At 38.0% G+C, this 20,956-nt stretch overlaps 1 protein-coding gene across 4 annotated transcripts in view; it reads left to right on the top strand.

Annotated features, from left to right (window-relative positions):
- LRGUK (leucine rich repeats and guanylate kinase domain containing) overlaps positions 1-20,956 on the top strand; it is a 44,691-nt gene that overhangs the window by 5,485 nt on the left and 18,250 nt on the right. For all 4 annotated transcript variants that reach the window (XM_085511634.1, XM_015860235.3, XM_032448801.2 and 1 more), the window contains exons 6-13: positions 1,001-1,125; positions 4,031-4,174; positions 7,098-7,178; positions 8,645-8,731; positions 10,466-10,572; positions 14,315-14,434; positions 17,454-17,550; positions 18,600-18,713. In XM_085511634.1, coding sequence (XP_085367760.1) covers positions 1,001-1,125; positions 4,031-4,174; positions 7,098-7,178; positions 8,645-8,731; positions 10,466-10,572; positions 14,315-14,434; positions 17,454-17,550; positions 18,600-18,713 — 875 coding nt within the window. The remainder of the gene's footprint in view (positions 1-1,000; positions 1,126-4,030; positions 4,175-7,097; positions 7,179-8,644; positions 8,732-10,465; positions 10,573-14,314; positions 14,435-17,453; positions 17,551-18,599; positions 18,714-20,956) is intronic.

The raw sequence follows: 20,956 nt of genomic DNA, 5'->3' as shown, positions 1-20,956 counted from the left end.
ATAGAAGCACACCTGACAGGAGTATAAATGAGTTTTCAAGGAGGAAGCTGCCCAAACCGGAGAGGAGACAGCTTGGGTGATAATAGCTGACAAGGCATTCTAGTGGGCTGTTAGAAAACTGATTATATTAGTTCTTAGTGCTGAGCAATTTGCTGCCTCATATTGATGCTTATGGCTTAAACCTGTTCGTCTCAAATCAGGCTGGTGCTTGTGTTTACTGGCAGTGAATGATTTGTTGATCTCCTTCATATCGACCTTAATTCTTAGCTCACTAAAGCTTTTCCTCCTCAGTTGAAAGAGGAGCAGTCCCTTGCTGTATTTGCATCAATGAATATCTGTCAGCTATCAGTGCCGGCACACGGTTCTGGTTTCTTGCCTAAGTGTAGGAGACAGCCAAGTGAGGTCCTTTGAAAAGAAAAATCTCTGCTTACCAGCTCATTTCTCCTCATCTCCTTTCCTATCTCAGCCTGTGAGTGCAGAACTTAGAGGTAGAATATAATTAAGTCCTCGTATAAGATGGCAGCTAAGGGAAAAAAAAACAACAGTGTAAGGTTATGGTTATTAAAGAGGATTATGTTGGCACTGTCTAAGCTTACATTTCATTTAGATTAACGATATCATTTGGATTTAGAAGAAAAAAAATCCAGATAACTTGTCCACTGCTTGATAAGAGTGAGAACTCATCTGTTTTAGCAGGCAGAGTTTGTTATCTCGAGTCAATTAAAAAATGTTTTCTTCTGAGGTTGCCTAAAGGCATTTCTCTGTGTCCTGCTTGTTCTGGCTATTTTGCTTGGTTATGTCACTTGTTTTTCACATCAGTAGTTCCACATTGACACTTACCCACCAAAAAGAAGGGGAGGGTAAATTCAGTCCAGTCCAGCTCCCTATACCATGAACGTCAACCCCAGTGAGTAATGTGGCCACCAACTACTGGCCACCAATTATTGCTATGATTTTTTGCATCGAGTTATTTTCCTTGAATTACAAATCCTTTATGAAGTCAATAACATAGAGGAGATAAGAGGACTGGAGAAGTGTTATAGTTTGACTCATCTAAGTTTGTCACACAACAGACTGACTGCAATCAGTGGCCTTGCAAATTTACCTCTCAGAATACTTGATCTGGTAAGAAAGTATTTCTTATTGTTGTGCTGTCAATCTTTATCAATATATTAAGACCTTAATAAAAGTGAAGGCAGCCTGTTCCAATTCTTGCAGGGTCACTAACCACCAGACCAGGCTGCCCAGAGCCACATCCAGCCTGGCTTTGAATGCCTCCAGGGATGGGGCACCCACAACCTCCTTGGGCAACCTGCTCCAGGTTACGATTGCAATACAACATAGAGCATATTTTAGATTTGTAGTGGGATTTATCTCATCTGGTTTCAGATTTCTGTAGTGTAGACTATTGCATTAGAGCTCATTCTCTGCTGTCTCAGAAATCAGTGGAGAGAAATGGACACCTAAGCTACTGCATTAACTTCATCCTCAGTGGATGACGTCTCCCTTAATGCAAGGTGCATCAGTCCTTGGAAGCATCTCTTGCTATGTGTTGGTTATAAAGACTGCTGAGGATTAACTAACCCATTGTAGACCTTTATCAGTCAATGCCTACACTTCTTTGAGTGCATCTGGCCCCTTTTCTAGTCTTGGAAAGGTATTTATCTCAGTATTCCTCTGTTCCACATTAGTAAAATGTTAACACCAAGCATTTCTATCAGTATAGAGGTTGCAAAGTACAAGCAAAATCTACTTTTAATGCAATTGCCATAAAAATACAAGTCTAGATCTTAATAGGTTTTACTTTCTAGTTGTACTTTAAAATAGTAATTTAAATCTGGGTATGAAGAAGCTATACATAGAAATATGTTCATATCTGCTACATTAGTGTTAAGCACCTACATAAATATTTTAGGTGAAGCGAATGAATCCTTTATTCAAGTATGAAATTCTTTTTCAATCCTTTTACAGTTTTAAAGATTTTTTTTTATGTGGTGCTGTAGTAATTGATGTAGAAGAGAAGTAAGGTCTGTGCCCATCACTGCCTGATTGTCCCTCATACTTTTTGCTGCTTTGGTACAGGCCTTCACATTCCTAAGTGGGCAGTTGTATATTTTGAATAATATATTCAAAAATCATTCAGCAGCATATTTTTAATGGATTTCTATTTCTTTCTATTGCCTTCAGTGGCAATAATACTGTTTTTTCACCTTATTTTTAGTGGATAAGATTGGCAAAACCTTGTCTAGAAGTTTTGGAATGAACTATAAGAATACGAAAATCTGAGCTGACAGGAAAATCTTTTCTCTAAATAACTCTTTTCTCTACTAACTCGCTTAGCCTTCATGTACCTTGATTTCCTCATCTGTTAAAAGTCCTAATAATAATTCTGTTAGTAATGGTTATCTGCTCTGTAAAATGCTTTGGAGATTGTGTTAACAGCTAAGGCCTATTAATATGAACACGTTCTTCAGTTTGGGTTCTTACATGCTGATACGATTATTTATCCAACTGCTTGTCTTTTTTAATTAGCAAAGTAGATAGTCATGTGAAAATTATGTAAATAGACAGATTTTAGCATAGCATTTTCTTTTACTAATTAGAATGAGATGCAGTTCCTCTTTTTCCGTGGGCAGTCATCCCCCTCTCTTCTCATTGATTCAGATTCCCTTTCTTTTTTCCCTAGAGCTTTCAGGTTGAAAGAGTAGTAAAGGTCTGAAGTTTGGAAGAAAGACTTCAGAAACTAAATACTGCCTAACTATTGCAAAAAAGCCTCTGTTCTGCTTAAGCTTGCAAAAAATAACAAGTGCAACTCTAATGAACTGGACTCTTAGGAATTTTATGCTTAGCAAGAAAGGACCTCTACACAAATGTCTTTTGTTCACAGAATTTTTAGTGTGTAGCTCTTGCATAGCATTTTGCAACTAGAACTCTGAGCTCTATCTTATTAAGGAGGTCTAACAACGTACAGGAAGAGAGAGCCTCCATGCTATTAATAACCTAATTAAAGATTTAAAAGTCAGAAAAAATGTCAAGGACACACAACTGGATTAACATTAGAGTCAGCTGGCTTATTTATTTCAACAGTTCCTAAATATTTATAAATAGAGTATGAAGCTTCTAAGATTTCAGTACAAGGTGATGCTGATGGGAAAATAAAACTTGCAAGGTTATATGGAGAGAATCATATTGAGAGGCCATCTGGGTACATGTAGCCACTGAGACAAAGATGAGAGGAGAATCGTGCATGTTGTATCTGTTTAGAGTTAATAGCAGGAATAAGTATAGGATTTGTGAGGCCCTGAGAAGTGAAGCCATCTGGTGTCCTGCGATTAATATAGTCATTCTATCTTGTATCTTGTTTGGAAGCAATATAAAACAATGGTAATTGCTTGAGTTCTCAAAAGCTTGGGTCATTTCCTGTCCAGGTGAACTTACAGGAGAGGTAGTTTGGGGTTTTTTTGGAACATTTCTGTGCATGCTGTCACTGGCAGCAAATAGTTTGTCTTCATTTTGTACATATTAATGAACTTTTGTATCCTAAAGATATTTTATAGATTGCCTGTAGCCCAAAGAAGATGGTACTGTTTTGTTCTACCTCAATATTTTCATTATTTATTCTCTAATCATAAAGGTAAACATACATTATAATTTAGAGGGAAATTTTATGTATGTATATGTGTTCTATATTTTTATATATATATTTTCTAAATTTTGAGTTTGTTAATGGCAAGAGTATTCTCTAGGCAGTATTATCTCGAAAAGAATGCTAGAGCTCCTTTTAGACTGTTATTGTCTCTTGCTGTTATTCAAGGTGAGCAGAAGATAAGTTAATTGGAAGGTAGTTGGGTTTTTTTTCCTTGAGGAGTATGGAAAGCTGCAATGTGTCATCTCATGATGAAGCCAATGCATAAAAGGACTGTTTGTAATGGGATTCTCAATGCTAAAGTGGACGCTGTTCTTCCTCAGAAATGTTGTTTCCCATCTGTAAAACTTTTATCAGACTTTATATGTTTTCTTGTATTCTTAGAGCTCTAACCTGATTGAGAAGATAACCGGGTTGGATAGCTTGAAAACTCTATGGAAGCTGGACCTTTCTAGCAATAAAATAACTAGTCTAGAAGGCTTGGAGGGACATGATCTACTAGAGGTGATCAATCTAGAGGACAACAAGGTAACATATTTAATATTGATCTCAACTTTTTCTGAGAATGCATCCTTTTTTGTTTCTCCTCAAATCCAATCCCTTGAAACATGAAACAATGAATCTTACAATACTGCAAGAAAGAAATATTAGAAAAGATGCCAAATCCTTTGGTGTTTTGCTCCAGTATTGTTTCACATGTTGATTAGCAGTATATTCCTAAGGCTTTATTTGACATCTCTATGTTTATCGTTATGTAAGGATCACTTCTGTCTTATTTAGTGCTCATGTACATAAAGAACTAACAGAATTCCCTTGAGTAGATATGATAGAGGTGAGCATTGGTGGTTTTCTTTCAGCTCGATTATTCCTGAGGATCTTTACTTACATCACAGCGTTTCTACTGTCGGGAGGGTTTGCTAATATCTCTCAGCCCAATTTTATGACCACAGATTCTTCTGAGCTCTCAAGTGGAAAGTTTCTGTAAGGCAGAACTGCATGTACTCTGTTATAAATTGTGTTTTGTTCTGCAGCAGGGTTTTCACAGGGAGTACAATGATACAATCCAACTCATTTGTATTTGAATTTTGAAACCCAAGCTACGTATACCTAATCTTTTTGATATTGAGTTCCCAGAGTCTCTAACTGAAAAGACTGTCAATTCATGAATCATTTTGACATCAAAGATAGATCTGCGTGTGAAAAAAAAAATAAATAAATAAAGAAGAAAATGAGAAATAACAAAATAAAGTAGGAACTGAACATTTCCTGTAATTTTTCCCCACACAAGAAACATTTATAAGAGGAGTACAATCCTCTATGAATTCTTTTTCTCACAGTGTGTTCAAGTTGACATTTCAAGGTACATCAGTGTGTGAAATTACACAGGAAACTATCTAATGGTGTAGTTGTTATTAGTATTAATAACGCTACTTCCACTGCTTCATATAGATTCCACTGTTCTTCATGGCACGTAGAAGCTATTAATTTTGCCTCATCAAAATCTACCTCTGTTAATGATGTTGTTGAAGCTGTTTAATGAGTCACCATTTTTGAACATTTCTTTCTGCAGAATAATTTAAAGAGAATATTGGCACAATTGCTATAGCCTCAAGTTTTATCTGTCTAAAAAGCTGCATTAAGGGTTCTCACTGGAACTCATTGTTCCAAGGTAAAGTTAGGTTGGTCTGCCCGCATCTGTGGTGGGAGTAGGATGCCAGCTGCTTGGTGTCTCTGGAGAGCTGGGTGGACATGATATTCTGCAGATCTGTGGGTCCAGTCAGCAGATGCAGAACAGAACATTCAGTGTTTTATTTCTGTTCTGCCTCCACAAGGTGGAACTGTCCCACTGGAAGTATTCTACGTGCTGTCATTCAGGCCAATGAGGACAGTAGATTTATCTGTAGAATGTAGCTCTCTTGTATATCATAGAATTGTAGAATGGCCTGGGTTATAAAGAACCATAATGATCATCTAGTTCAACCCCCCTGCTTTGTGCAGGGTCACCAACCAGCAGACCAGGCTGCCCAGAGCCACATCCAGCCTGGCTTTGAATGCCTCCAGGGATGGGGCATCCACAACCTTCTTGGGCAACCTGTTCCAGTGTATCACCACCCTTTGTGTGAAAAACTTCCTCCTAGTCTCTAATCTAAACCTCCCCTGTCTTAGTTTAAAACCATTCCCCCTTGTTCTATCACTATTCACCCTTGCAAACAGTCATAACCCTCCTTTCTATACTCTCCTTTCAAATACTGGAAGGTCTCAATGAGGTCAACTGGGAGCCTTCTTTTCTCCAAGCTGAACAAGCCCAGTTCCCTCAACCTTTCTTCACAGGAGAGAGGCTCCAGCCCTCTGATCGTCTTAGTGTCCCTCCTCTGGACCAGTCCAAGAGCTCCACATATTTCCTGTGCTGGGGGCCCCATATATAACCTGTATATACTTAGGGATTTTCAATTATGACCTGTTGGTTTTCAATGACTTATCTGGTAAATCCATTCAAATGACAACCTAGTCAAAATTGTTCTGCAGTGGGCTTGTTACCTCAGAAGGAATATTGAATACGGTGTGGTTGAGATTTATCTTTATATTTTTAGAAACCTCCCATAAGCTAACTAAAAACTGGGGATGGTTCAGTCTTCCAGCGTTTGAAGGAAAATTAGTATCTTTAGAATTCCATTTATCCCAGTATGTGTTGGTTATGTCCTCTGAAACTGTCTTTTTCCACTGATTAAAATGAAATTGTTAAGTGGCTGATCTGGGCTAATTAATTTACAGATGGCTAAAATAAGTCAGTAGGAATTCCTTTTTACCCACTTTGTTTTAACTGATTGCCTTACAACTGTTCACTGGGTACCACTGGCTTGACTTCACTTTGGGCACAAAAGCTTTGGTCAGTCCCACTAACTTCTAAAGCTTAATGGATGTGGCTGAGTGCAGCCAACCAAGGTTTTCTTTGTGGATAGATGAGATGTTAAGTGGGACGCATTACCCTCTGGACATAGAGGAAAGAATAAGTATGCTGATGCTTTTCAGTTAAGTGCTGCAAGTTAGATAAAGTGAACTTGAGCTCCAGTGAAAAGAAAATCTCCTTAGAAGGAATTATTTTCTCTAGTCATGAAGCACAAATATAACTGCAGAATTGCCTCACTTAAGCACATCAGCCACATAAAAGTTAAATGTGTTATGGCTTGACGTATGAAAGAATGGGGAAAATGCAGGTGGTTCAAAATTACCGTGCTATATTGCTTCTCCAGCTAACATCCAAGTTGTCTGCCTTTTGTGGCTGAAAATGCCTTATTGAATGCAGTTAACATGTATACCCAGTCTGTGAGTATAACCACTTATCTTGATTTCCAGATTTTAGGAACAGGAATTAAAAACTTCTTTTCTTTTTCCCATAGTTATCATTGACTCTGTTGCCACTAATTTATGTTCTGTTTTTGTTGCTAATTAGATCGCTGAGCTGAGTGAACTTGAATATATTCAAGATCTGCCAGTCCTCAGGACTTTATGTCTTTTAAAAAATCCTGTGCAGGTAAGAAGAAAGTAAAAATGAAGGCAAAAATATGAACCTAGAGATGCTGTTTTGTGTCACGTTAGATTCCATTTAGATTCCTCTTCTGTCTCTGGGAGTGACCAGGTCATCTCAGGGAATGAGGATAGGAAACGAAGTAGTGATGAGTGGTTGTTCTGCTAGCATATTTACCCATCTTTCTTTGGGAACTTTCTTAGCCAAAGCTATATATGAATGATGTTTCACATCCGCACGGTAAATCCATGAATTTGTTGAGGAATCCATGAATTCCATTTGTTAATACTTTTGTATTCATAATATACAATTATTTTTTTGGCGGGAGGGGTGGGGGTAGAAGATCCCACTTCTGTTTGCGTGAGAAAAGCTCAAAGGAACCTAATAGTATCCATTTTCAAATAATGTGTCTCTGGAATCTCTATCATCTTTTCATCTTTAGGATTTACTCAGTTCTCTTTTATGGCTCCCTTAATGTTCCTCAGCTAGTGAATTAAACATCTGTTTTGCCCAGGTTTTCAAGAATTATATAGATGTGGCACTGAGGGACATGGTTTAGTGGGCATGGTGGTAATATGTGGACAGTTGGACGAGGTGATCTGAGAGGTCTTTTTCAACCTTAATGATTTTGTGATTCACAAAATGTCAGATATACTGACTTTGACTCTGCGTTTGTAACTGGTCCTGAGTAAATCCAAGATGACTCTCTCCTGACTTTTGTGACTTCTAGATTGTTTGAACTGGTGCTAAATTGACCTTGGTTGGCCTCCAGTTGCTCACCAGACCATTCCCATTCCCTAGCTTCTCCTCCACAGCAAGAGGGGGAGAAAATAAGATGAAAAGAATAAGATGAGTCAAGATAAGGACACAGAGATAACTCGCCAATTATGATCACAGGCAAAACAGACTTGACTTGGGGAAGATTAATTTATTACCAGTGAAAAGTAGAGTAGGATAATTAAGCAAACAAACAAAGAAACAAAAGACTGAAAACAGATCCTCTCTATCTTCTTACACAGGTCAAATTTGCTTTGACTCTTCTTTTAGAATAGGCTGTCCCAGGCCCCCTCCATGTACTGAAAGCCTTTTTCTGTTTATATGATCTTCTCTTAAGCACAGTCTGATCCTGTTCCTTTAAATTACCATTTTAATAGATGACAACAGTCATCTTAAGACAGCGATTTGAGTTTTGGTTATTTATTTGATTTTTAATTCTTATTTTTTATTGTCCTAGACTTAAACTCATCATTGTAAATGCTTATATAATTCAAGTTCTCTTCTAAAGTTCCTACAGTCCTGCTTGGGTTGGAGATATTAGACATGGATGATTATGTCTAACATAGACACATCATAGATATCCAGAATAGATAATGCTTTTGGTTCTCCAGTAGTCTTTTTATATCACATTGTATTAAAACCAATTGATATATATTAAATATTAGGTTGATGAATCTAGGTATTTTCTCCTTCAGGAACAAACAGATTATTGGCTCTGTGCGATTTTCATGTTGCAACAACTAACAGAACTGGATCTCAAGAAGATTTCAGTGGAAGAAAAGGTATTTAAGTGTATCATTCTGATTTTTTTCTAAGTAAAGAATGCAAATACAAAAGAAGAAAAAAAAAAAGCAGGCATAGCCACCAACCTCCACATTTAATACCAGACCAGGCTGCCCAGGGCCCCATCCAATCTGGCCTTGAACACCTCCAGGGATGAAGCACCCACAGCCTCTCTGGGCAAAGTATTTACTTAGCAGCTGGGGTTGCTGACATAGTGAATCTGATTAGGCAACAACACTCAAAACACTATGTGGAAACCACTGTGCTACTTCTGAAATACTGTTACATTCTTTTTTAATGTTGTATATTGCAAGATGAATTCTGGATATTATAATGATGCTTGTTTCCAGGTCTACTCAATGCAGCTTTATCTGTATAATCTTCTTCCCTCCAGTAATTCCTCAGACTACTTACAGTAACTTCTTGAAGCAAGGTTGTGATGAGGAGGAGCTTGGCCTCTTCTCCCAGGCTACAAACAGGACCCGAGGAAATGGCCACAAGTTGTATCAGATGAGGTTTAGACTGGACATAAGAAGGAACTTTTTCTCTCAGAGAGTGGTCAGGCACTGGAATGGCTGCCCAGGGAGGTGGTGGAGTCGCCATCCCTGGCAGTATTCAAGAAGTGTCTGGATAGGGAGCTAGGAGATATTGTTTAGTCGTTTTCTGTAGGTATGGTAAAGGGAGGATGGTTGGACTAGATGATCTTGTAGGTCCCTTCCAGCCTTGTGATTCTATGATTCTGTCGTAATATAAACCTTTTCTTCTAGTGCTGTTATAGCTAGAACTGTAAGGATTAACAGTTGCATATTGGTGTTGGATTTAAGGGAAGCATCCTTAAAACAAAAAGTGTATAAAAGATCCTTGCAGGAAATTTGTCACTCCTAACTTCAGCTGCATAAACACCAGGGATCAAGACACTTGTTTACTGCCAGCCTCTTCCTATCAAGAATGCAAATAGATACCAGACATGTTGATCTCTATTCTTTGTCTTATGTGAAAATCTGCTTTCCTTCTACATATGTATATTCAATAAATCTTTCTTTCTCTATGGACTATAAAATTAAGCCTAGATGACTGATTGAGACTAGCACACAACTTTTGTGTGGTTGAAGTTACTTCAAAAATCCTTTCCTCAGGTTATTGTAGGAGTCTCAAGCATTAATAACGACAACAAAAAAAGTAAATACAGCCCATTAGAGGTCAGTACCCTCAAAAGAATTTTGACACGATGAATAGGGAGAATCTTTGTAGTTTCTGTGTTCTTCCTCCCAGGAAAGGCAAAAATGCTTTGTCAGGAGAAAATTGCAGTTTGCTTACTTTGTTAATAACCATTTTGTTCCTTTTCTAACAAATAAGTGAATGGCTTCAGTCTCTAAGGATTTTAATTTGGCATCTTCCACCAGCACTGAAAGGATGCAAATTAATGGATAATTAAAACCTAAGCAGAATTACTTTGTGTCTTATGTAGCATCCTGTTTTCTCTCCAGTAAAATGTTGAATATATTAATGATGGTGACCTACTTCTGGCTACCTTCCATCCATCTATCAGATCGTATTTAAATCTCCCAAAAAGATTTATGTAGCAGAGTGCTTATAGACAAGCCAAATGCAAAGGCTGACCCTCACAAATATGAAGCCTTCATTATTCATAGTGATCTTAGAAGCGTATTGCAGTTGGGAACAATTACATCACTGCCCTTCTTCTTTCTTTTCTCCCTAAACTCTGGAGACAGGTTGATGCTGTGAATCAATATGACCCTCCTCCAGAAGTTGTTGCTGCTAAAGATCATATGACTCAGCTTATGTATAGCATGCTGCAGCCCCAGAGAATCTTTGACAGGTAAGCTTACCTCCACTTCACATCTGCTCCTGAGGGTGGCACTCAAGTAAAGCAGAATATGCTGGCATATTTAGAGGGACAATTTTCTGTCCCTCTCCCACCTTTAAATTAATCTAATGAAGAGGACATGTTCCATCGTATTCCGTTAGCAGTCTGCAAATTAGGCAGATCTTGTTTGGTTGAAATGGATTATGAAATGAAGTTAGTCATTCACCTCTGAAGTCTGAGACAGATTGTCCACAACTCCGTTGCTTTTAAACAATCTGTTGAAACAGATGGCCATTTGCACCATAAATGAGAGATGTAAAATTTCTGTTTCTAAAAGGCAATTTGAAAGTCTCTAGAGGGAGAAGAGAGCTGTAAAACATTTCTTCCTGTTCTGCTTATTCCTCTTCACGCTACTGGCATACCAGCCTGAGCAAAATGGCTTTATTTTGTGGCTTTGGGGTATGTTTTTATATTCATAAGGCAAAATTTTCAAGTTTGTACTTAAGGAAGTCCAACTACGTCTGCCCGTGGGAGGAGATGATGCTGTCTGCCATTTAAAGAACAGAAGGGAGAAGCAAATCAATGTTCTTTTCCTGACATTACCATTGTCATGCCAGGTGACTTCACTCTGTCTTGTTTCTCATTTAGAAAGTGGAAATCAGCTGCTCTGTAGATGAATTATGATAGTTGCTTGATAAGTTTGGAAAGTGCTTTGACGTATGCTGATGGAAGATACAATGACATATAAGTGGTTTGTTATTTTATCAGATACAGTGGGTGTTGAAATCAGCTTGTGCCCAACATCCTGTCTTAGCACCATTATGGGCATCTTAATTCATAACTAAGTAACATGATTCAAGATCCATGATTCAGTGACTCAATTTACGTTTTTAGAATGTCTGTGTTGCAAAGCTGGTTTTATTTTTTGGCTTGATGTTGACAGATAGGAACTATCCCTGTGGTGATGATAGCTCTGAGAATATTAAAAAACAAAACAACAGAAAAGAAAAACTAACCAACCAAACAAAGAGTAGTTTTACCTAAGGGCATGGATTTCTTCCAATGCAGACATAGGCCTTATTTAAATATTTGTTTATTGGATTGAGCCTGTGTATCTTCATTGCTAGAAAGGAACAACTGTCTTCTGTCAGAGGCATTGTGTACACAAACATATAAATAAGCAAAGCAATATTTATGGTACTGACCAAAATTGTTAATGATGCTTTGAGTGTTTGCCTATGCTCAGCTGGAAAACACACAACACAGTCATTAATGAAATCTTCCTAATGATGATACGTTGCTGTCTTCTATGCTGTAAACTGCTTACTGGAACGAGATTGGTGTAGTTCATTTGCATCTATCTTGTTAGATGAGTTTATAATTAATTCTGGTTTTAGTAATATTTCTATTAAAAATAAAGCCTGAAATCAAAGGAAAAGGTTATACTGTTACTTACTCCAGTCAGAAAATATTAGCATAAGTTACTTATGCCATTCCCTCTCTGTGTGTGCCTCCTGATGCTATCTTTAATTACATAGTAACAGACCACTGAACAATATTATGTATATTTTTTTTCCCTGACTCTAAATGCATGTGACATTTAAAAAGGTGGCTTGACATAGTTATTACTGCTATGGGGGGAGTGGAAATTTAATAACAGAGGGCTCTTCAGTCTATTGGGCAAGCACATGATGAGACTTACTATCTGGCTTTTGAGGATAAATTTATTCAGAGAAAAAAGAGGGCAGGATTATTTTTAACAATGAATCTAATTAACCATTGGAACAATTTACCATGGGTACCAAGAAATCTCCACAACTGGAACGTTTTAATTAAAATGTGCTCTGACAGAACCCTCAGCGTCAGGATTGCAACAAGAACTGACTTGGGGAAATCCTGGAGCCAGTGTGATGAAGGGGATCTGGCTAGATGATCATGAGTCCCTTCTGGCCTTGAAATCTATTAATCATTCACAGCAGTGTTTTGCTCTACTCACTAAAGAAAGTTGGAAGTTGAACATTAAATAAACCAAGGACTCCTTACCAGATTCTGCTTTTACATTTTAGCAAAACCAAAACTTCTGAAAATCGGTAATTGTTGCTGTAATGAGAGATAGCACTGGAAATGCTCTCCATTTTCTTCTTCTTCAAGGAATATAAAGATATGTTCCACTGTTCTAGCAATGGGAATTTATTCAAAGAGAATGAGAATCCCAAGTAAATAGGCTCTGAGCACCCTGATCTTGCTGTAGATGTCCCTGTTGCTTGCAGGGAAGTTAAGCCAGATGACCTTTAAAGATCCCTTCCAACTCAAAATTACTCTGTGATCCTGCTAATAAGCTTATTGTGTTAATGTTGTTTAATTTTTGTAAATGTCACAGTACATTTAAAAAAAAAAAAAACAAAACAACCTTAGGTCTCTAAATGATTCTGGTGCTCTCTTGCTTGAAAATAGTCCAGTAAATGGAGCACTGGACCAGGGTCTTGCTTCATTTTACAGTTTAGTAACCCCACATATGTACAGCCTCAAGCCAGCCAATTTGTTAGGTGTGTGTGCTATGCCTTCTGTGAGGGTAGTATTTATCTACTTCACTGGAGAATTAGGAACTGAATTACATTATTATCTCGGTACTTCTGAAACATTCAGTCCCATTACGTCCGTATAATCTGGTAGAAGATAGAGTTGTTTTGTTGAACATAAATAGAGGTAAAGCTATTACTGTGGTTTTATTTATTTATTTATTTTTATTTCTCCCCATCCTTGTGTTTGATGGCCATCGTTACTTCTTGTGGACCTTGTCATGTGCAAGGGAAGAGTTAAAAGAAAGGAATCTGTTTTCAGGAATTTATGCTCACCTGCTGTAAATCACATTAAATGTAATCCAAGTGCACAGAGGTAGTTTTCTTCCATTAAAACTGAGGTTGATTTAAAGCTATTCATTATTTTAAGATGAGTGTTTCTGAAATTATTTCAGCTATTTTTGACACGTTATCAAGTGGCGTGATCTTACAGCCCAACTGAGATTTAAAAATGAGAGTTCAAAGTTGTGTTCTATTTTTAGTTGCTTTCGGAAATGCAGAAATGCCATTTATTCCAGTATTTAAAGCTGAAAGAGGAAATTCAAGAATCAAACCATCTGCACAGCATGGAGAAGATGGAGACGAAGTGTGAAGGCTTTGTGTTTTTGCAACAGTTTGGTTTCTTTCATTGTAGTGTTATTTGTGTTCCATGGAGTTTAAGTTTCTTAGTGTCCCTCATTGTACTGAACTGAAGGGCTCTTTACAAGTTACCACCTTCATCTGGCAAGGCTAGCAAGAATATATGCAGGAGTACATAAAGATTTGTAGGACTGAGTTGAGGTTCACTCCAGGCTTATTGTCCCAATCATTAAAATATTACCATCCCTACAATAGAATACAATAGAATAGAAACAAAACCCAGCAATGTCGTAACTGCAGAGGAAACTTCAAAAAGACAGCAAATCAGAGAAGATTATTGTACGCATAATATTATACCTTCAGCAAAAGAGACCCAGGGGTCTTTATTGTGGCATTCTGTTCTGTTTTTATGTTTAGAGCATATCAAACTGAGCACACGCTTTTCCTGATCTTCGTCTATGCTGCGATCAATGTGAATATAGCATGATAGATAGAGGAAATTAGTGGAAAGGATGATGAAATCTCTGCTGAGGCTTTATGCAATGTTTTGAAGACTTTATTTGTAGGTAACATAATGCCTCCTTCTTTTCTCATAGCACCCTACCTAGTCTCGATGCTCCCTACCCCATGCTGGTGTTGGCTGGCCCTCTCGACTGCGGGAAGAGAGAGCTTACTCATAGGATCTGCAGACAGTTCAATAATTTCTTCAGATATGGGTAAGTTCACTCCTTGAGGTTAAAAGAACACAAAGAGATCGAGATTGAAATTGCTGCTGTTTGTTTGGTTTTTTAATTGTTTTTTTTTCCCCCAAAGAAGTTAAAAGTTAAATACAACCAATAAATGTTAGTAGCTGTGCATTTTATCTCTTCATAGTGCTTAATTGCCCGAAGTCATCAAATACTTTCTTTAAAAGAAATGCCATTTAAATTATCTTGTTCTTTTCAAAGGTGAACAGCAAAGAAGCAAACAAAAAAGTGTCATTTATGCTCTGTTTATTGATCTGCTCTATCTACTCTCACACATGCCCTTCAGTCTAAACATCTGCTTAGATATGTATCCATTTCTCTTAAGTTTTTATAACATACCTGCATGTAAACACATTAGCATGCATGTGCACGCTGCATCCAGAAGCTAGGCAAGAAGCAAGTGCAATTGTTGGACCAGTTTATTATCTTCCAAGTAGTGCTATCAGAATAAATGGCACTTTTCAATCTTCACCACCTGCTGGGAGGAGCAATTCTCCCACTCTGAAAGGCCTGAATTAGGATCCTTTCTGCCTTGGGCTCCCTGTGTATTTAGTGCAGAGAAACCAGCTCTTTCCAGGGGAGATTCAGCTTTTGTGAATCACATACCTATCTTCAGTGCCCGTAGATAGGAATTGTGGCTAAGTCAAATCACCACTGTCTGGTGCCTAAAACTAGGTGGTACAAGCTGTTCCTTGTGTCTACTCATCCCGTTATTCATAGTAGCTAGCTTCCAGAGATCCTCTTATAGATCCACATGCTATATGGCACTGATCTAAAGCCCCGTATGCCTGTTATGTTGTCTTTCCTCTGTTTTATCACTTTCTCAATTGTTTGTTGCTTTTACAGTCACACGATTTTATCTGTTCTTCTTAAATCATACCTTGGCTATATTTTCATATGCATGGTGTTTGCCACAACATCTTGTATCCATATTCATGCTGTCCTGTTTACTGAGCAGCGAGTTGAAAGAAAGGGACCATGGGCATGTGAATATTTGAGAAATATTTCTCAGTTTCACAGCATCGTGGAATCACAATCTGCATGCTGATGTAATAACATAGAATCATTAAGACTGGAAAAGAAGTCATCCAGTCCAACCATCAACCCATCACCACCACGCCCACTAAACCATGTCCCTCAGTATCTGGTATAGCCCTCCTGTCTAACACAGTACTCCACAGTGAAGAAGCTTACATGCCTTCACCGTGTTCATATTAATGACCCAATCCAGCATGTAGCTATGAAAGGGCAAATCAAAATTACATTTTAAGAAAAGACCTGAGAGTGTTATGCAATTGGAAAAATGTCTTTTCCTTCCCTTAAAAAAAAAAATAATGCTGTGTTTTGAAAGATGAGATGGGAAATTACAAACTAATTGAATGCCAGTTGAAATTTTCTAAGCACTGTGTTGGGTTTTGGTTTGTTTTTGTTTGGTTTTAAGAGCATTGTTTCTCTACTGTTTATACTATTTTATTTCCTAAAAGTTTTATGCACAAGGAGGGGGAAGAAGGGGGAATAGAGACGGAATCTTAACAGAGCAGATAATTGCAACCATAAAGCAAAGCTGTATTTTAATTATTCAGTGGAGATTTAAGCAATTTTATGGCTTACTCTTTTAATTTTCCAACATTCCACTCATTAAAAATGTATTTCATGCAAGATACTCTAGCAGTTCGAATGTAAACATGGCCCTGCAATTAAAAAAGGGTTGTAATGTTTAAAAGCGTTTCAAAAAATAAAGTGAAATTAGACCTTCAAACCATCTGGCTTGTGCTCAGGATTGACCTTTAAAGCTGGATGCGTTCATAGTATCTTAAGAAAAAATCAGGCCTTTGAAGTGATATTTTAGGGTCCATGCATAGCACACTGTTCTCATTTGCTATTACTTCCTGATGTAAAAAGAAAAGAAAGAAAGAAAATTAATGACACTGAATGGCAATGCTTTGGGCAAATCCTAGGCTAGAAAAGCAGGAGTTGAGTCCTTGGCCCACGCTCTTGACAATACTGACTTGGTATGAACTGGCTCCTTGTTCTGTTTTCTATCGTTTCCAGCTCTAATCTCTAAATTACCTCTCTCCCTGTCTATTTAAAATGTATTAAAACCTTCTCCAGAAATGTGGCAATATGGGTGAACCCTGTAGGTGGTATACTAGCATGGTATGTTTTTTGCCATACTTTCTAAAGGAGTCCAACAGCAGTCAAGGAGGAAATGCTGTCAGCGTGAACTTTGTGTTGTGTTTTTTCCTGTTATCCAGCAGTGTAAAAATTAAAAACAAAATCAAACCAGAAACAATTAGCAAAATATCATTTCCTAAGAACATGAGCCACTGAATAGCAAAGCTGCTATTAATCCAAGCTTAATCCAAAGTTGCTACATGCATTGACTTAGCTGGGGCTTTTTGAACTGGTTTTGTTTTAGTGTTTTTCCACGGTAGTTTAGTTCCCATATCTGAGGCTTATCCCATTATCCTTACATGGTGACAGGTAATTACTTTTCTAGCCTTGTGTCCCACTTATCTCCCTAGTTTCAGGACTGCATCTCCTCTTGATATTAGGGCACTATTTAAGGATTGGTCTTTGTATCTCTTTCTTAACCTCACAGTTCAGCCTAACTCCTGGTCTCCTTTTCTATATTCAGGATTCTACTTTATATCATTCACAAGCTGACATAACAGGGAAAAAATGGCTTCATCATTTCTCTGTTACAGAATGCTATGACAGCTTCAGTTCTGGCTATCCTGGGTTGGAGGGGATTTATAGCCAAAATGTAATGTTACATTTAAACTTTTTTATGTGTGTATTTATGAGTTAATCTTTCAAACATGCAGCATTAGTGGTATGATTTGCACCTCTTTATATTTCTCATATTTCTTCTCTTCTTAAAAATAAAATGATTTGCAGAACATTCCCTTTTTCCCCCCTTCCTATCCCATGGCTGCTTCTGTGACTGAAAACAGGTTATTTCTTTATTACACCATTTATCTTCCAGTCCCTGTCACACCACCAGGGCAGCTTACTTTGGTGAAGAAAACAGACTTGATTATCATTTTGTTTCTCAAGAAGCATTTGACAAAATGTTGAAGGCGGTGAGTACCTCACTAGTAGTCTGGCAGGACTGTTTGCTACAGAGTGAACTCAGCTTTTCCATCCAAGTCATCATTCACAGTTATGTGAATGAATATGAAAGCTCATACAAAACAACCAAAAGTTCATTGCATATTTATGTTGTCTTTTCTTTTGTATGCATACATAGAAACTATTCCGTAGGCCTAATGGTCAGTAGGAATCTTTAAATAGCATTACAAAGTAGAAATAATCTTATTTGCATGTACAGGCATCCAGTGTGGGTTAAAGAAACATAAATTCATGAAATATCTGTCATCTCCCCTCTAAATTTTCCAGTAACCCTGCAGGGAATGCAGTCTTTTGAAGTTTAGCAAATTCCCCCTAAAGGCATTGTGCCTCCAGCTAGTGTTTCTGATGTCTTTTGCTGCCTGCAATAAAATTTTGGCTTGAAAAGCCACAACAGAGCTCATTATTTGTACACGTACAAACAAGGGAGCCAACACAGTCTTAGGCGACTGATTTTAATGGTTCTTAATGGTAACTCTCAGTAATCAAGCAGTTTTGCTTACATTTCTCTAGATGAACTGCTGGGAGCCAAATTTTCAGTTGTTAGGTATTAACTTTGAAATTTTTTTGGCCAATTATGCATTCTCCTTGCAGGATTGTTTCTGTCCTCTTTTCTTTGGCATCTTCTATTTTAAATGGCAGAGCCATATGGTTTGATGTACTGTCACAAAAAAAAAAAAGGATGCCCCTTTGTTTTAGATCTTGCTTTTTTACAGAGCGAATGCATAACCAATGAAAGCTGTAAACTGTCAGCAGCTTGTTTTCAAGGCTATGGTGTTTTATTATCCATGAAAAACGTACAAGCCCATACCCTGCAGGCCAGCTATGTGCTCTTCTCTGCAAATGTTGTGTTCCCACTGGCCTTATTATCATTGATGATTTAGTCAGGGAGAAAATCTGTTGGAAAGCGAGCTAAGAAGTTCACTGTAATTATACTCCTTTCAGAAAGTGGTTTTCATTAAAATACTTCCTTTGTCATTGTACTCACTGTTTTGAATTTCAGGGGAAGTTTATAGCAACCTTTAAATACAGTGGCCATTACTACGGGCTTGGAAGAGACACTGTGGATTCAATTGCCAGAGAAGGTCTTGCAACATGTATTCATTTAGAACTAGAGGTAAGAATTGATCTTGCTTAAACATTTTTGAATATATGAGTTTGTGAGAACTGCTGTGGGGAGGAGTTTGGGCATTTTGACTGTTGTTTGTTTCAGCAGCATAGACCTATCAATTTAGTCACTTCAGAGGCATTCTAAGGCCATATGCCAGGCCTGCCGTGGATAGATTTCAATGACTTCTTTGAGTTTTATTAGTGTCACTGGAGATGCTGTCTTTGAGTCTAATGAACGGTATCTTTAACTCCTCTGCTTGCACCAAGTAGCTCTCCATTGTCTACGCATGAAACAATACCTAACATTTCCTTTACAGATGCCCACATCCCATGGCTGCCATCTTAACATTTCTTAATCAACTTTTCCCATCTTCATTCACCTTATCTCCCCTCCACGTCATTGGTATTTCCATTATGGTATACTCAATTTTTCATCCATGTTCTTTCCACCTATCCCCAGCTTAGACTGGGGCTGGTCTAGAGCTGCACATTCCCTAAAACAATGCCATCCTTCTCCTTTCCTCAGGAGCTGTCAGGGAGAGACAGCTAAGAAACTCCTTCGTTGCTGAAGTTTTGAGGTCACATAGTTATTATCTGCACTCTTGAATCACTGTGGACTCTTCTAGCAGATGAAAAACAATAATGGTGTGTTATGTACGTGAATAGAAGTTATCCAACTCCATTATCTTCTGCAAGGCTCATAACAAAAGTGATTTAGCACTATTAAAGGAAATTTTAATTATGGTCCATCGTCTGAGACTAAAAATTTAGAGCTGTTCATTCCCTTTAATCTACAGCATATCTTTTACTGATAAAGGAGTCTGACGCACATTTTAACATTTACATCTCGCTGAGTCCACACTTACAGTTAGTGAAGCTGCTGCTGTTCTGACATGCAATATGTACTGGAGAAAGCACATTTGCAGTGCTTTTCATTTGCTTGTGTAGCCATGAATATCTGGATAATAACAGAGGAGCTGCATGTTCCAACCGAGGGCTTAGTGACAGAGTAGCTCACGTCTCATTATGCTCCCAGAATTGTAAGTAGAATCATAAAGTCATTAAGGTTGGAAAAGACAATGAAGATCATCTAGTCCAACCATCAACCTGTCCCAGCCATGCCCAGTGAGCTGTGTCCCTTGGTTTGGCACCTACCCTTTTCTTGAACACCTCCATGGACAGTGATTCCACCTTGCACAACTTGTCTCCACTCAAAGACCAAACTTCTTTCCATTTGATGCTGGTTATCCACCCAGGCTGTGGAGTCAGAGGAAACGAGGTAAATGTTAGTTGTGTCTTTTCTATAAGCCCATGCTGTTAACTGAAGAAACAAAGCTACTTTAAATGGATGGGCATCCTTAACTCAGGTAGCTTTCTGGCCTTCCTTGACCTCAGATAGAAACTCAGGAAACTCAAGTTATTTTCTTTTCTGATTTTCCAAGTCTCTCCTTGCTTTCAAACTGCATCAACTTCTGCATTTTCTCATTCTTTATCCTAAGGTCACTTTTTCTCATCTCACATTAGACAGTTGCTCAACCTTTAGTCCCTGTGTAGTAAATTTATTGGGCACACCAGAAACTTTCTTTATCTCTTCTTTATTTCTCTTCCCTGTCCATCCCTACAGGGCCACCTTCCTATTCCGATATAGTTTGGGGTTATGTTAATTGTTTGTTACATTACTTCCTGATCAGAAGGAGAAATAACTCATGGTGCAGCTTGAGATGCGGAGGATGTTCTTAGGCTGGAATGTGGGGGTGCCTTCTCCTGGTTGTTTCATCTCTTGTAACTTTTCAGTTACAAGCATAGCTCTTTGTAGGTGGTAACATAGGAAGATGCCAAGATTTGTGCCCCAAATTCTCCCTTCCATTTTTCACCAAAATGAATAGGATTTTCCCCAGAATCATTCCCATTCAGTTCTGATGGAATAACAAACAGTGCTCAGTTTTGGCACATTATGTGTGTTAGATACTATTTTTTCTTTTCTTTTTTAACCAGTGTTTCCACCTCCATATCTGCAACTTTTAATGACCATTACTGGCATGTTTATTGCTGTGAGAGATCTCTACTGTCAAGCCTTTGCCCTGTCTGTTATTGTCCTGTGCCTGTACTCCTTTGCACTGTGTCCTTTCTCAGCTTCTTCAGATCTCTGCTCTTGTACCAGGCCTGTATTTATCTACATTATTATGTTGAGTCATAAACATCCCATAGTACCTGGAACAATTGCTTGTTACTGCTATATCTAGATAAAAC

This window comes from Coturnix japonica, chromosome 1 (assembly GCF_054131305.1).
Source record: "Coturnix japonica strain WE chromosome 1, WE-NBRP24, whole genome shotgun sequence".
Lineage (NCBI taxonomy): Eukaryota > Metazoa > Chordata > Aves > Galliformes > Phasianidae > Coturnix > Coturnix japonica.
The sequence above is the reverse complement of the archived record's forward strand: the minus strand, read 5'-3'. Positions and strand labels throughout refer to the sequence as shown.